This window comes from Schistocerca gregaria, chromosome 1, assembly GCF_023897955.1.
Source record: "Schistocerca gregaria isolate iqSchGreg1 chromosome 1, iqSchGreg1.2, whole genome shotgun sequence".
Taxonomy (NCBI): Eukaryota; Metazoa; Arthropoda; class Insecta; order Orthoptera; family Acrididae; genus Schistocerca; species Schistocerca gregaria.
In genome coordinates, this window is record NC_064920.1 from 749,942,536 (window position 1) to 749,960,659 (window position 18,124).

The window sequence follows — 18,124 nt, forward strand, 5'->3', positions numbered from 1 at the left end:
TTAACAAGTAACTTGCCTTTCGCGACAGGCGCAAAATTTTCTGCGGTATATCGGCTTTCATTCTCATGTTTGTAAACAAATATCAGTCTCTATTCTCTGACAAACCCAAAGATATTTTCAATTCTGTGTTGACAACTTCTGATGTACATCTGAGCATCAGCAGCATTCGGGAAAGAGAGGTTACGAATGCGGACTACCGAAGACAAATGTATCTGCGGTTAGTTATTGCGATGGTACACGGCTGTAGCCCCTAACCTTTCTAGCAGGTGAACTAAAGCAGTAGGCCTTCAAGTATCTTCAAATTGTACTTTCAACGCAATTTTGGAAGCTGTTAATCCTATTACTGGGTTTTTTAACCCTCGAGACCATGTGCCAACTCTATCCTCGCTACTTACGCGAATTTCATGAGAGGTAATCAGCTCTTCACCACCAAGTGATTTTTTTAGTATGTTTACCTCATTATGTCAATCGCGCTAGGTGGTTTATTCAAATACCTGACCATTAAACCAAATATCTGGGGTTTACTGCTGTACTGATGCAGGAAATTGTTCTCTCATCTCTTGCAAGGAAGTGTTGCAATGAAGAACGCCAAGTTGCACAATGATAGAGAGTCCACATTAAATTAGATAACTAATTTCTTAGGTCGTAACATGTTAATGACACACTACCGGCAATATAGCAATAACGGCGCCAGCAATATTCATTTATCACTGCGCCCTCTGTATCAAAACCAGTACCGGTACTCTGCAAACCATTGTGAAATGTGTGCCAGACTATACTTCCCCACTGTACCACATATTAAAAATCCCGTTATACCGTTCACCCATTCACATGTAAAAGAATAACACCATAAATGCTTTTCTCAGCGTTGTAATTAGTCGAATCGCGTCATTGCGGTTCCTTCAGGAGTGATGCGTAGGAGGCTCTAGTGTTTTCCTAGATCCTTCATTTAATACTAGTTCTTGACATATTGTAAGTAGGCTTCCAATGCAGAAATTGTGTCTTTCTTCAAACGTTTCGTAAATTGAGTTTTTCAGCTACAGGTCAGACAAATCTCAGCTCATCCATGCTGCCCTTCTTTGTTTATGTTCAGCATTCACTGTCGGTCCAATATCGTACAGGTTCGCATGCTAGAGAAATTTCTGAGATGGGACACACAAGCGGTTTATAAGCAGACCCTTCTATATATCTACTCATTAACGGTTCTTGGGACATGGTACTATAAAAAACTGGAACTAATTTCCTTTTCACGCTCGGCCCTTCATTTTTCGAAGTTTCCATTGTCTGACTTCAAAGTCCCTTTCGCGACAGGGATCCCATGTTACTGCTAATGTTCCGGACTGTGTTTCTTAACTAATGATTTCACTAGCTGCATGCATTTGCAATGTACGTCAAAAGTGCTATCACTGAGTAGCTACGATGAGTACTGAGTGGAATTGCAGAGAAACTGAACACAAACACACACACACAAAAGAAAACCTATGGCACTGGACCGCAACTAGTGAGGTATAAAGACTGCACAAAGTGAAGAATAAGCTGACCTTACTGTCTTATTTGCTCTTTGGCAAAGAGATGTAGGTACATATATTCTCGCAATAGATTTTGCATAGTACATATTCTTATACTACCTACACTCCACAACGTAGTTCTATGATAATCGCAGATTAGGACTTAACTAACTGGACAGTGTTCCAGTAATACCATGCAGTGCATGATCATTTTTATTACAGTTTTAGCGCAACTTGCTATGTTGTTGTGTTGCAGTCTTCAGTCCTGAGACTGGTTTGATGCAGCTCTCCATGCTACTCTATCCTGTGCAAGCTTCTTCATCTCCCAGTACCTACTGCAACCTACATCCTTCTGAATCTGCTTAGTGTATTCATCTCTTGGTCTCCCTATACGATTTTTACCCTCCACGCTACCCTCCAATACCAAATTGGTGATCCCTTGATGCCTCCGAACATGTCCTACCAACTGATCCCTTCTTCTGGTCAAGCTGTGCCACAGACTTCTCTTCTCCCCAATCCTATTCAATACTTCCTCATTAGTTATGTGATCTACCCATCTAATCTTCAACATTCTTCTATAGCAACACATTTCGAAGGCTTCTATTCTCTTCTTGTCCAAACTATTTATCGTCCATGTTTCACTTCCATACATGGCTACACTCCATACAAATACTTTCAGAAATGACTTCCTGAAGCTTAAATCTGTACTCGATGTTAACAAATTTCTCTTCTTCAGAAACACTTTCCTTGCCATTGCCAGTCTACATTTTATATCCTCTCTACTTCGACCATCATCACTTACTTTGCTCCCCAAATAGCAAAACTCCTTTACTACTGTAAGTGTCTCATTTCCTAATCTAATTCCCTCAGCATCACCCGACTTAATTCGACTACATTCCATTCTCCTCGTTTTGCTTTTGTTGATGTTCATCTTATATCCGCCTTTCAAGACACTATCCATTCCATTCAACTGCTCTTCCAAGTCCTTTGCTGTCCCTGACAGAATTACAATGTCATCGGCGAACCTCAAAGCTTTTATTTCTTCTCCATGGATTTTAATACCTACTCCAAATTTTTCTTTTGTTTCCTTTACTGCTTGCTCAATATACAGATTGAATAACATTGGGGAGAGGCTACAACCCTGTCTCACTACCTTGTCAACCACTGCTTCCCTTTCATGTCCCTTGACTCTTATAACTGCCATCTGGTTTCTGTACAAATTGTAAACAGCCTTTAGCTGCCCTGCCACCTTTAGAATTTGAAAGAGAGTATTCCAGTCAACATTGTCAAAAGCTTTCTCTAAGTCTACAAATGCTAGAAATGAAGGTTTGCCTTTCCTTAATCTTTCTTCTAAGATAAGTCGTAGGGTCAGTATTGCCTCACGTGTTACAGTATTTCTACGGAATTCAAACTGATCTTCCCAGAGGTCGGCTTCTGCTAGTTTTTCCATTCGTCTGTAAAGAATTCGTGTTAGTATTTTGCAGCTGTGGCTTATTAAACTGATTGTTCGGTAGTTTTCACATCTGTCAACATCTTCTTTCTTTGGGATAGGAATTATTATATTCTTCTTGAAGTCTGGGGGTTTCCAATATCTTGCTCACCAGATGGTAGAGTTTTGTCAGGACTGGCTCTCTCAAGGCCATCAGTAGTTCTAATGGAATGTTGTCTACTCCGGGGACCTTGTTTCGACTCAGGTCTTTCAGTGGTCTGTCAAACTCTTCACGCAATATCATATCTCCCATTTCATCTTCATCTACATCCACTTCCATTTCCATAATATTGTCCTCAAGTGCATCGCCCTTGTATAGACTCTCTATATACTTCTTTCATCTTTCTGCTTTCCCTTCTTTGCTTAGAACTAGGTTTCCATCTGAGCTCTTGATGTTCATACAAGTGGTTCTCTTATCTCCAAAGGTCTCTTTAATTTTCCTGTAGGCAGTATCTATCCTACCCCTAGTGAGATAAGCCTCTACATCCTTACATTTGTCATCTAGCCATCCCTGCTTAGCCATTTTGCACTTCCTGTCGATCTCATCTTTGAGACGTTTGTATTCCTATTTGCCTGCTTCTTTTACTGCATTTTTATATTTTCTCCTTTCATCAATTAAATTCAATATTTCTCCTGTTACCCAAGGATTTCTACTAGCCCTCGTCCTTTTACCTACGTGATCCTCTGCTGCCTTCACTACTTCATCCCTCAAAGTTACCCACTCTTCTTCTACTGTATTTCTTTACCCCATTCCTGTCAATTGTTCCCTTATGCTCTCCCTGAAACTCTGTACAACCTCTGGTTCTTTCAGTTTATCCAGGTCCCATCTCCTTAATTTCCCACATTTTTGCAGTTTCTTCAATTTTAATCTACAGGTCATAACCAATAGATTGTGGTCAGAGTCCACATCTGCCCCTGGAAATGTCTTACATTTTAAAACCTGGTTCCTAAATCTCTGTCTTACCATTATATAATCTATCTGATACCTTTCAGTATTAATGTATAAATATTATACTAAATTCTTGTGACTAGCAACCACACATAATGTAGCAAATATATTTTTATAAATAACTCTCCTTGAATCCAACGTTTTCAGTGTCCCAATGCAGCTGATCATTAATACCCTCCCTTTCATTTCCTTTCTCCCCCTGCACCTTCAAAATTATTACGTTAAAATCTTTGGTCTGGCAGACATTTGGGTTTATAATGGTAACAATAAATAAATACAAGTCCTCGCCACGAATACTGTTATATAAAAACAATGAATGGTAGTACCTTTCCAACAAGTAAAGTGATGAGGGCTATGCAAATTTCACTGATGTTTTTTTCTTCGTCATGACTTCCATTACTCACCACAATGTCAGAACTGCGTCTTTGTCTCATATTCCAGTATTGTAACCAAACTCATCTTCACGAAGTATGTCTTCAAATTTTTCTACTATTCTGTCATACAATTCATTCGCTCCACAGTTTGCAAGTGTGATTTTGACAGACTAATCATCCAATAGCATTCACATTTATCTGCAAGTGTATTCTTTGATGAGGTGAAGACAAAACAATTCTGCAGGCTACATGATTGACTTCTTCAAACTTGTATGAGCTTATATCATTCAGCTCTCTGTCAGGCTATAACTGGATCACCTATTTCTACCACATCAACTTCCTTCTCCTCTGACATCACATGTTGAGATATCTTTCCCCTTTTTCTCGGTGCAGTCCTGTTAACTGTCTACATTTTGTACCGCGTATAACAGAGATTTCCTTTCTGCAGCTCATAGATTTTCTTCTATCCATAAGCTTAGGTACACTATCTGATTAAACATATCAGGCCACCTATTAGTCCATATTAATATGGAGTGTGTCCACCCTTCACCTTTTTTATTGCTTGAACTCTGTTGGAAACATTTTCAATGAGTCGTCTGAATGTCTTTGGAGGAATGGCAGACCATTTTTTTGTCAATAGAGGAAACGAATGCTGACACAAACAATAAAAATCTTAGAACTGTTCCTACACATTACACAGTATAGAATGCTCGAAAATTGTGTTCATATCCTTCCGTATCTAGTATATTAAGTGTGATAAGGGCACAACACCCTAACCACAAAAAAGTCTCTTCCATATTTCGCAGTTGCCATTGTACATTATGACACGTAAAGTTCGCCAGGCATTCACCAATTCCAAACGCTTCCATCACATTGCCACAGGATGGAGCGAATTCATCGCTCCAAATCACTCGTTTCCTGTCATCCACTGTCCAGTGATGTCAGTCTTCACACCATCTCATATGTCTCTTACCAATGACTGCAGAAATATGATGGTTATGAGGATCTGTTCAAGCATTATAACCTATTTTTGCAATTCCCTGTGCATAGTTTTTGTACTAGTTGGCAGCACTTTAGAAGCCATGAGTAATTCTTTCTGCTAATTTCATGCCAGTTATTATGCAGCCGACCTCTGCAACGTTAGACAATTCCTGTCACTCAGTACATGACATCTGCCTTGTCTTGGATTTTCTGTGCTTATTCCTTCACATTTTCACTCCACAATCACATCAATAACTGTCGATTTTGGCAGACTTACAAGAGCTGAAATGTCCATGGTGAATTTGTTACTCAGGTTACTTCCAATGACTAGACCGCATTTGAAGTTATTGAGCTCTCCACACTGGCCCATTTTGGTGTTATTACTTTCTAACAACAGTACATTGCCTTCTACTTCCTTTTGTAATTCTATATAGGGGTCAACCATGCATTATGAATGAATTGATAAGATAAGGTATTTTATGTTTTAAGCATGTATTCTTTCCCTCTGTTTTAACTACATCTATAGTGTCACACTTTCATTATTTCATTTTTTATTATTTTCCATTTCTCTTCTATTGCACTACTCTCGACACTTTTGACTTATGCTGTTCAAAAAATGGTTCAAATGGCTTTGAGCACTATGGGTCTTAACTTCTTTGGCCATCAGTCCCCTAGAACTTAGAACTACTTAAACCTAACTAACCTAAGGACGTCACACACATCCATGCCTGAGACAGGATTCGAACCTGCAACCACAGCGGTCGCACTGTTCCAAACTGTAGCGCCTAGAACCGCTTGGCCACTCTGGCCAGCACTTATACTGTTGGTCACTAAAGCAAACAAGTTTCCCTTCGTCTTATTCTGTGCTAAATTTTCGTTTACTATATACTCCATATTCTTTGTCTTCTTTAATTTAAACCTGTTGATCAGTCATAATAAGCTAGGACCTGATTTTATTCCCACAAGTTGGCATGCATTACACTGTAGAATGTGTCTTCTAAATCATTGTCTATTTGTGAAGTGATCCAGCTGATATTTTCCTGTCTGCTGACCATTTCTATGTATATTTTTTCCTTGTGATTGTGGAAGATGGTGTTTACTGCAAACAGCTGAAACCTGTGGAAGAACTTGTAACCTCCCCACAAAATACCAAGTGTAACTTCCCAACAAAATGAAATAATATGAATAATATTCTCATTTAGTGTCACCTCAAAGCAGAAAAATTCCTAAACTTCTCAACAGTAAAAAAATATAATTATGTCATTCACATTCAATTGCGTAACGTATCAATAATAAAATGTGACTAATCTCTCAATAAAAAAAAAGTGGGTCACTTATAACCTTTCAATAATTGACAGTAAATTTAACCTGGTAAATTTTGGACGTCAGCAATGCTGCGTCATGGCCCTGATACATCAGTCTGAATAAACTGAAAAATCTTACCTTAATTAGATCGCCGGATAACGCGTATATATCTGCTCCTATAAGAAATTTTCCTGGCGCAGCTAAGTGCAATGCTGGCCGATAGATTTGTCTTATATAAAAGGAAAGAACTGATTTTTCTTTTCAATAATCGGGATGGCCAAGGATTAGAGAAATTAGTGAATTCTTTAAATTGAGATGAATGTTAAAAGTTACTTTTTATGAGAAAGATTATTATTAACAGATTTTTTAAAACATTTACATGGGACTTGATGTAACAATACTACATAAGCGCGAGGCTGCTTTTACCTTATCCTACAACGCTCAGGCTCTGCCATCGCTGCACACGACCAGCCTAGCCAACACGATACACCAGACATGACTGCTAGCTAGCAACAACTTACTCCTACTCACACACAGTTCTTACTGCAGTCAATACTGCTCTTTGGTCTCAGATTCTCTTCTAGCTTACATATTGCAAACAGCGCTTGAGCAGTGCATCGAAATTATATCAGCTCGAATGCGCTAGCAACAAATTCTTTAATTATGGACCTCTTACATAACCTTCCACTGGCGGTACTAAGGCTACAATCACAGAGTATATATATCATTGATAAGTGCAGAACATATTAAGAAATTAAATAAAGTGCACACGCACTGAGTACAAAACATATTCAGAAATGACAAAGTATATACGCAATGAGTACAAAATATATTAACAAATGATACAAAGTGCACACACACTGTATACGTGTTTAGCATTTTTACATCAACTGATCAAATTAACAAATGAAATAAAGTGCCCACACACCGTATATGTCTTTATCATTTTACAAGAATTTAAATGCACTGTATAAGTCTTTACTATTTTTTTACATGAACTGAAAACATTAAGAAATTAAATAAAGTGCACAAGCACTGCATAAGTCTCTATCGTTTTACAAAAATTTAAACGCACTGTATAAGTCTTCACCATTTTATAAAAACTAGGAGAGGAATGGGAAGGATTGCATGATGGTTGTAGCACAGTAGGCTGCACATAGCTGCACTGAAAGTCCATATCTTTCTACAGAAGCACAACACCAAGTCAGACAATCTGAAGTTCTCTTCCCTGAAGTATTTATCAGTGTAGCCAAGACACTGAAATGTAGTATTAATATTCAGTGTTATCATTTTGGTAGTACATTAGGTACACCAAACAGTAGGACCATAATAACATCTCCATCGTTCAAGGTGGTGGACATCTTGATATGTCAACACCATATTCTTGTAGAATCCATACTCTTACAGCAACGTAAAATTAGTGCAAAAACCAATATAGTGCTCCATGATCATGAGGATGGACAGGATAAACGGATATTGCAGTAATTGCTGGTAATTAGGTCAGAAGGTGAAGGACACATTAAGTCTTATGCTAGTCATCATAGAATTACACTAGTGTATCAACCGATATGAACAATTATTGGCACTCATTGGCTAGTTACTAAAAATGTAGTAGGTATTGAGTATTACAAAACACTATTCATAACTCATCTGATTGAATCAGTGGCATTCATTGGCCAGTTACTAAACATGTAGCAAGTATTGAGTATTACAAAACACTATTCATAACTCATCTGATTGAATCAGTGGCATTCATTTACCAGTTACTAAACATGTAGCAAGTATTGAGTATTACAAAACATTATTCATAACTCATCTGACTGAATCAGTGGCATTCATTGGCCAGTTACAAAGTATTCATATAGTGTTACAAAACATTATTCAGTGTTATTCACAAGTCATCATTTAAAACAGTAGCTATTGAATGTAGCATCAAGCTACTGGTGTTTATATATGATATCATGTAAGTGACATAAGACATATTTAAAATGTAAGACATTGGAACTATTACTCAAGGTCGGTAGTCCAATAATACATAGACATAATGGAATCAATACACAGAAAATTTGCATTATCTTAAGGACTAAAAATATATCTTAAACTGGTAGCATTATTTAGTTGTATACTGGTAATAGTTGGGACTCATAATATTTTTTTTGGTAGAAATGCATTGCACTGGGATCGATAATTAATTGCCGGGGCATGAAAATATTTGCTTTTGACTTATTGTTGGAAATAAGGATTATTAATGTCATTCGTCATGAGTCAGCTGTAGCAAGATTATGAAATAAGTGCAGTATATGTGATCACATTCATAAATGATAGACACAACTGGGTAAAAAAAATGCAAGTACTAGAACAGGTTTAATAACTAACTACTTATAGCATATTATGTCACGAAAAGCTTCTCCTGGAAAAAATACAAAAGGGATTATTGAGCTGAAAGAAGAAATGCATATTATGCTGAAAAATAGCGAACTTCGAATTAACAGGTAATGAAACGAGTACTTAATATGTATGTACTCTAGCTGTCTTTTCCAAAACATTCAGTCATTATACTATGTGACATAAGACATGCTGTCAAAAGGAACTGCAACAAATACTTAAATAACTACATAGCATTTCTTAACTAACAATAAATATATAAATGTCATCATTATCTTCATCTGCAAAGAAAAACTTCATTATTCATATTACCATAACTTCATCACTATCATCACCAGCAAAGAAAAACTTCATTATTCATATTAGCATAGTCTTCATATAACTATTCATCATCATTTATTATCATCTGCAAAAAATAGACACTTCATTATGCACATTCATATTACCATTTACTTCATACAGCTATTCATTATCATTCATTACTTCATAGAGTATAGAGTTTCTTACTCCTAGCATATTTCATCACTAAAATTAACATCTGTAGTTCTGTCTGATAGTCTGCATCAATCGCCTTGTATTCTGAAAGAAAAATAATTAGTCAAGACTGCTATCATACGATGTGTACAGTATATTATGATTAATTTTGATCCATTTACTCTTCATGACAAGATATTGCATTTTCTTTCCTTCATTCTGATGGTAAAATTTTCATTTCTTAGTAAACCACTGTGGTTGTTTAATTCATTTCTTTTACACGGTATTGCTTTCTGAAAAATGATGAATATGGATTAATATCTTGCATTTAATTCATATACCCATGAAATAAAATCTTGTTTCTAGTAATATAATTAAGCATACAGCATAGCATGACAGAAAACATATTAGGTCAAAAACATAGACAGTTTTCAAGTGCAAAAAATGTACACACAGTACCATAGTGTAGTAGCAAAAAATGTAAAATAGTCAAGATGTTGAGATATCATAATGCAAAATGTCAATGTCAGCTGGTGTTTGTTACATCTTAAACATTTCATAGTGCATACAGACAAAAATTCTATTTTCGATAGGAAAACAATCATACATACACAAAATCGAAAACGTGCACGGTCTGATATATAACGACAAGAAAAGCGATCTACTAACCTTACCTTACCGGGCACTTGCCAGGAAAAAATATGATAATCATCAGTAAGTGTTCATCTCAATAACAGGAAAAGGCATTAAAATGTGATAAATCATAAAGTATGTTCATTCAATAAAGGGTTTAATATTGGAGACATGGTGATTGCCTTTGCTTTTTCTGGTTCTCAAAGTTTCAACATGTACCACATTGGGATGAGGCTCAAATGGTTCAAATGGCTCTGAGCACTATAGGACTTAACATCTGTGGTCATCAGTCCCCTAGAACTTAGAACTACTTAAACCTAACTAACCTAAGGACATCACACACATCCATGCCCGAGGCAGGATTCGAACCTGCGACCGTAGCAGTCACGTGGTTCCGGACTAAGCGCCTAGAACCGCTAGACCACCGCGGCCGGCTTGGGATGAGGAATGCTGCGAATTCTGTATGGACCTGTGTATAGAAGTTCAAATTTACTGCATCTACTCTTTCCTCTGTTGGATAAATAGTGTTTGCGTACTAATATCTTCTGTCCTATGTGAAAGTCACGGCGTGTACAAACCTGTTTTTGCTCTCTTCTCCGGCCCTCTGTGGCATGTTTGATGTTGTTGAGCGCAATCTCAATTATTTCATGGTGGCGTAGTCGACGAGATGTCGGAAAGGATACTAATTCTTTAATTTTGTTAGGTGGTTCAACATTTTTCAATCTAACAGTCGGAGATAGCATAGTGGATTCATTTGGTATGGAGTTAATTACATCCTGGAATGAGAGTATATGTGTATCCCAATCAATATGTCTTTTATGGCAGTACATTCTACACAGTTTACCAATTTCTTTCATCAGTCGTTCACAAGGGTTCGAAGAAGCGTGATACTTGGATATATAGATCGGAGAAATGTTTCTAGCACGTAACATACGTGTCCATATCACAGATCGAAATTGTCGTCCATTGTCGGAAATTACTTTCAATGCATGCAAAACATGAAATAAAAAATGTTTTACAAATGCATTCGAAATATATTTAGCAGTAGCTTTGCACAACGGAGTGAAGGTAATAAATTTCGAAGTGAGTTCAACAGCGACAAAGATATAGCAAAAACCTCTATTAGTTCTGGGAATCGGTCCAAAAATGTCTACAGCGGCCATGTGTCTCAATTTAACAGGTACAATGGGATGTAACGGAGGAATATGTGAAGTCGTGTCTGATTTAGCTTTCTGGCAGATTTTACATGACGCTAAAACTCGTCGAATACGTTTCTCCATGTTGGCAAAATAACAGTTCTGTCTCAGTATAAGAAAACATTTTCTGGCTCCGTAGTGTGCGTAACTTAAATGAGTATACCAAATCAATTTGTTAACAAGCTCGTCAGGAATACATAATAACCAGTTGTTGCTGGTAGGGTGAGAGCGGCGGAACAGAATGTTATTGCGTACAGTGTAATGGTTTCTAATGGTAACGTTATTCTTATCTTGCCAAAGGTGTTTAATTTCTTTCCATACATTGTCTTTACTCTGCTCTTGTGCTATGTCTCGTAATGAGGATGAAATGAAATTTTCAAATGCGACCTGTTGAATATACATGACACTAGAATTTGCTTGGCAGAAGTTGGTTGCGATGTCTTGCTGATTGTCGCAGAGAGAACGTCTGCTACAATATTTCGTGTACCGGGAATTTGAACAATTGTAAAATTAAATTCCTGTAAATACAGTTTCCATCTGCTTAATCTGTCATGTGTAAATTTAGCGGAAAGTAAAAACTGGATAGCTCTGTGGTCTGTGTAAACGGTAGTATGTCTTCCATAAAGAAAATGCCTAAATCGGGTAATTGCCCATACAACACATAATGTTTCAAGTTGTGTAACCGAATAATTGCGTTCAGCAGGTAACAGAATTCGACTTGCAAAGGCGATACTTTTAATTACTGTATTACTGTCTTCTTCAATTTCCTGAAAAATGTGTACGCCTAAAGCTGTGTTAGAACTGTCGGTGGCAATGGAAAAATTTCTAGTGAGATCTGGGTGTGATAAAAGAGGTGCATTCAACAAAGCTTGTTTCAGATTGACAAATTCAGACTGCGCTTGTCTATCCCAGGACCAAATAGTGTATTTACCCGTTAGTTGGCACAATCTAGGGGTGTCTAAAGCAGAGTAATGAATAAATTTACGGAAAAAGTTAATTAATCCCAGAAAGCTGCGTAATTGTTTCTTTGTCGTTGGAACAGTAATGTCACGTAAAGCTTGAAGTTTTTCCGGGTCAGGCGCTATGCCTTCTGCTGAAATTACATGTCCAAGAAATTTTATAGAAGTTTTGCCAAAGTGTGATTTGCTAAGATTAACTGTCAGTCCTCGCACATGAAAAGTTTGCAACAGTTGTTCCAGAATCAAATTGTGTTCAGACCAGTTAGCTTCTGCAATAAGAATGTCGTCTACATACGTTGTGATTCTGTCTTTAAGTTCTGTCAGAAGTATAGTATTCAAACCGCGAATAAATGCTGCTGAAGAAATTCTTAAACCGAATGGTAATTTACAAAATTGATGACAGTCGCCAAAACAGAGAAATGCTGTGTACTTTCTGCAGTTCGGGTGGAGCTGAATTTGCCAAAATCCCGATCTTAAATCTAATGTGAAATAAATAGCAGTACCATGAAATTTCTGTACAAGTTCTTCTAGTGTTTGAGGGCGATCTGTTTTATTAATAATAATGTGGTTCACATGACGCGAATCAAGTACGAAACGAAGTGAGCCATCCTTTTTCTTAACAATATGGAGCGGGTTTATGTACGGACTAACTGCTGGTTCAATAATACCTAGGTCAAGCATAGCTTGCAATTCTTTCTTAACCTGTTCTCTGTGAATATACGGAATGGGATAATGTTTAGCTTTAATGTGTCGTGCTGTTTAACTTGAAATTCATACATGAAACCGTACATAGTACCAGGGATGTTGTCAAAAACTGGAGCTTGCTGTAAAAGAATTTTGCGTAGTTGCGTACGTTTGTCGTCTGTGTTTGCACTGCTCTGTTTAACCTTATCCGAAATCATTTGTATAACGTCATAGTCGGTTTCGTCTGGTGTATTGTAGCTGTGAACATACGTATCTGTGAACAATGTGCGATGACAGTTTAAGTTACGTGATGTAGAAAAGACCTGTGTTCTGTTAATTGTTTGTTCTTCTGCAGATGAAGAGTGCTGAAATTCTAATGCCAGTTGTACATTTTCATCCTTTAACATTAAACAGGAATTTTGAAAGTCAATAATTGCGTCGTGTTGTACCAAAAAATTCGTACCTAAAATAACGTCTGTTCACAATAAGGGAACAATCCAAAAATTTGAGTGGAACGTATGACCTGCAATACAAAATGATAAGAGTGTCTGTAATTTTACATCTACTCCTTTACCAGATACTGCTCCTTTTACTTTAGTTTTGCCTAATGGTAACGTAGGATAAGTATTCTCTTCATTACATTCGTTGAAAGTTTCCTCATTTATAACTGACATTGGTGATCCAGAGTCTATTACTGCTGAAAATGTGGATGATCCAATCTTTACTTCAATGACAGGGTGGGAAATGGTTTTTTAAATAACTGGTTTTTCCTGCAAAAGAGTGTCTCGGATGTCGTCAAAAGTAATAACATTCGCGTGAATAACATTCTGCGTGTCAAAAGTAGTGCTTACATTGTTGGAAGATGCAACCTGTACTGTATCTAGTCAAATTCTTTCTGACGTGATGTTATTTGCGGGAGGATGCTGTGGCATCTCGACTATTTGTACTGTTCTGTTATTTCTTCTTGACATATTAGGTTCGGGATGATACCGACTGTCTGGTTCATTCATGATAATCTGTTGTTGCGGATGATTCTGCTGCTGGTAAGACCTACTGTTATTAAACGTACGCTGAAAATTGTGCTCATTACTTTTACGTCTGTCATTATAATCATTGCTATACGGCGCATTGCGATATGAGTTGAATTTGTGTGTTTTCTGTGTGTTTTCATAGGACATCTTGTCACACTAACCGCTAACCAAAATGTAATTATCTCAATTAACTGTTAGATGATTAAGGTCTCCACTTATGATTATATTATAATTGTGGAACTTGCTGAAAAACAAACTAACGTTTTTTCTAAAGTTGCGTTGCATAGGGAGATGAGTCTGGTGGGCGATAAAAGGATCCACTTATCATTTTAGGACTCCCCTGCGACTGAGACTTGCCCAAATTGTCTCACATTCAGCTTCAGTTCCTATATTGGTGGATTTGAATTTCTTGTCTACTGTGACAAATACGTCATCTCCATTTCCCATCAGCCTAGCCTTTCTGTCATAGATCATTGGTGATTCTTCAACTATTAACTGAAGAGGAAAAATGTGCTGTATCCACTCCTCTGTCCTCTTTTTTTATATGGTCATTGACAGAATGAGGAGAATCATTGTACCAGAAGTCTTTGAGAACCTAAATTGGTGATTTTTATTGAAATTACAATAAGCTAAGTAGATAATTTCTAGACTTCAGTCTCAAATCCTTCCAAAATTACTGCACATAAGATTTTTCTTTCAAGCTAATCTCTAGACTAAAGCCCCAAATCCTTCCTAAATTACCACAGACAAAATTCTCCTTTCACAAAACCCATATCCACTCTACACCGTCGTTGCTGTTGTGGTCTTCAGTTGAAAGAATGATTTGATTTAAAATTATTTATTTACCTTTATTAATTCAAATAGCATTTCAAATGACATAGGATTTGTTAGGTTAATACATTGGCAATCAATAGGTCAAAATATAACACACAGCATACATAATATGTTTCAATTCGATAGGACCTATAGCCTACAAAGGCAGGTCACATATTCAGCAGTGACCTACTAACTATTTCATAATGATTGACTCTGACATGAGGCTCATATTCTAGTACATCACATGACGAACGACAATGTGTTGCACCTTGCCAGAAACGTGGAAATGCCTACTTTTATGTAATGTATCAATATTACATTTTAGTTGATATGGGGACAACATATACGATAATATTTATGGGAAACCATGTTTCTTCGAGCATCTTTTGGCGATTTTCAGGTTTGAGGAGTCATATAATTCTGACCGTAATTAGGAGGAAAATTTCTTTTTCACTGTTTAAAGATACAGCCTTGTCTTTTTGCTGACTGATTTTCGTTATTTTATAATTAACTGCTTCATCAGCGTAATGTCAAACGCAAGATGGTATGATGTGCTCACCATTGCAACTAATGCCTTGGAGAAAGCATGTATGTAAGGCTTCAACTTCTGTTGCTTACATCGTGTGTCATTACTAACGAATATGCCCCATGTTTGTCAGTTAAGAGTTTGTAAAGCAATTGCCTTAATAGCTGCAATCCATGTGAGGCTGTGGTGGAGCATAGTTGTCACAGCAGCGCGCTGTCATTGTTGCAATGCGCGATAAGTGCCTACACGCCAGTGAAGTTTGGCAATTTAATATTCACATTCCAATACAGCACTGCTGCAGTTAGTTGTTAACTACAAAAAGAGGGCAATAAAAAGGACACTTGAGAGTGAACAGCCGATGTGTGTAGAAGAAACTCTGAATAAATAAACAATGAAATTCTTAGCTGTAAACGAAAAATCAGTTCTCACTTATAAATTTTGCAAATAGAACCATGATAGAGACTTACTTTCGTTCTCTGCTGTCTGAGGTCTTTTTGCTATTATTATGGGTAGTCTACTTAGATCAGCAATGGTAGTATTGGAGCTCTCTGTGCATATCTGTTTTCAAGTCCACGCACATGACTCACTAAATTCCTTCAGGTACTTTGGGGAACACTTTCCAGAGCACAGTGACACAACTGTTAAGTATCATTTGTCTTAAAATCCTTGCTCTCGTATACTAAATTTTCTTGACAAATGTCCAAATAAGTTCAATGGTGTTCAATTCGCAGTGTGTCACATGCAACCACAGAAGTTTAATTTCCTTGTCCACTGGCCGCAATACACATTCCTAAAGGTATTCTTGTGACTTTAAGTTCAGTCATGCGCGTTTCAACAGGCCTACATTACATATTATGCAGAGTTAGATATAAGATCTTCATTATTGCTTACCATCCATTCAACAACTGAATTCTTTCTCCACTTTATAAATGGATTTCGTGATATTGGATTCATCAGTGTGTGACATGGATTCCAATCTAAAAAGAATTGCAGATCTGATCCATATTTTTTCGTTAGCGCTCCTAAATCACTCGTTGTAGCATCTGACATTCATCTCAGAATATAATCTGTACCTCCTCTTTGCCCAATCATCATGCCAGAATTTTGCCCAAACCCATCTTCGTTTTTAGTGTGGCACAATATAATCCTTTTTCCAGAACTGGGTGCCGTTTGAATTCTTTTCTTGCAGCCATTGCACTCTTGAACGCTTCCTATGTGACAATCATATACACCTTGTGATACATAAGCCAGTTTTTGTTCCTGGCTTCCAAACATTCTGTGATGGTCTGCACCGCACTAACTCTCATCAGATAGTTCAGTCAATGTTTCACAACTGTCTTATTTCCCATAAGACCCATGTCTTTTATCTGCTGCTTAGTTATTAATTATCAGTGCAGGCTTTTTGTTGGAGTTTTTGTATCTGAAGACCAATTTCTGAATTACATGCCAAAGGGTTGTTGCCCTCATCCAAGGGAAGTCTTCCACTTCAGTTCTTAACGTTTCCAATTTGGGGTGCCTAAGGGATGCGGCATTCTTGGAATGTTATACAACAATTCGAGCAAGTAACATTAATAGTTTTTATTACAAATAAAAAGATTGACTATAGTTACGTTGGAATTACAATGTGTTGCCGCAAGCGATAGGCGACACGCGATACAAATCAGCGTCCTTTGTTATATGCAATGTTCATGCAAGTTTGTCACACAGTTATGGATCACCAGTAACCCTATTGTAGCAGTCTCTGCTATACCTGTCTGTATACTGCGCTAATATTCTGCAAATACTGAGCCAATATTGAGTGGCCAAGGCTGGTAGGAGCGGCGCTTATATTCTCCTCTTGTACAGGCCGCCCTCTCGTGGTGCGGTCCTAATCAGTGCACCATTGGCCAACGTCGTTTACCGCCTTCTCTTCTCCTGCGTTCTTCATCTTCGTAGCACCTGAATTGTGCTACGTGATAGTCGAGTTCATTGGCACAGCAAAAGGAAACTTGCTATATGAGTCAACCACAATCAACCAACGAGTGTTCGGAACAGGTTCGGCAAAGTTTTTGTGCACATTTTGCCTTGGTGATTGCGACTTAGGCCAAGCAGAGAATTTTTGTGGTGGAGCGGACTGATTTTCCGCACATGCGTGACACTGTGTCGTCATCTGCTCTATTTGGGCGTCCATACCCAGCCGAGTACAGTGTCGACGCTCTAACTGTTTCGTACGAACAATCCCCCAGAGCAATTGATGAAGTAACTGCAACACTTCTTTTTGCAAAGCTTTAGAGATCAACTCAAGTGACTGTCCACTGTCATCCCGAACAAGAATCACACCTTTCTGTACAGCGAGGCTATGCCAACGTGCGAAGTATCGGCGGGCTACAGAGTTCTGTATGCTATGCAAGGAACGAGGCCAAGATGTGCGAATATATCTTAGCAAAATGCTCAAATCTGTATCAACTTCCGTGGCCTGTGCGATTTTCTTATAGTCCAGCGGAAAAGACTGAAGTAATTCAGAATCCTGAGCTCTGATGTGACAACAGGATGCAGCAGAACCGTCAAACTGTGTCAGGTCCAATTGGAAGAGGTGAAAGCGCGTCCGCATTACCATGATGAGCTGTCGGACGGTACACTATCTCGTACTGGTATTGAGACAACAGCAAAACCCAACGTTGCAATTTTTGGGCATTTCGTACAGGAACCGATTTCGTCGATGAAACGACTGCAAAGGGAACATAGTTAATGGATCAACGACAAACTGAAACGCGTGTCTTGCGACTTCCGCACCGAGCAGATACAACGGACGAAAACGAACAAAATGAGAAAAAA

The 18,124-nt window shown here is 37.8% G+C and overlaps 1 protein-coding gene across 2 annotated transcripts in view; it reads right to left on the bottom strand.

The window, feature by feature from the left end:
- The window catches only part of LOC126267656 (methyltransferase-like protein 17, mitochondrial), a 113,421-nt gene extending 112,559 nt beyond the window's left edge, over nt 1–862 (bottom strand). Inside the window, exon 1 of one of the 2 annotated variants that reach the window (XM_049972959.1) lies at nt 17–862. In XM_049972959.1, coding sequence (XP_049828916.1) covers nt 17–67 — 51 coding nt within the window. In that variant the 5' untranslated portion in view covers nt 68–862. The remainder of the gene's footprint in view (nt 1–16) is intronic. The other variant, XM_049972965.1, reaches the window with a different exon arrangement.
- Nucleotides 863–18,124: the final 17,262 nt, after the last annotated feature.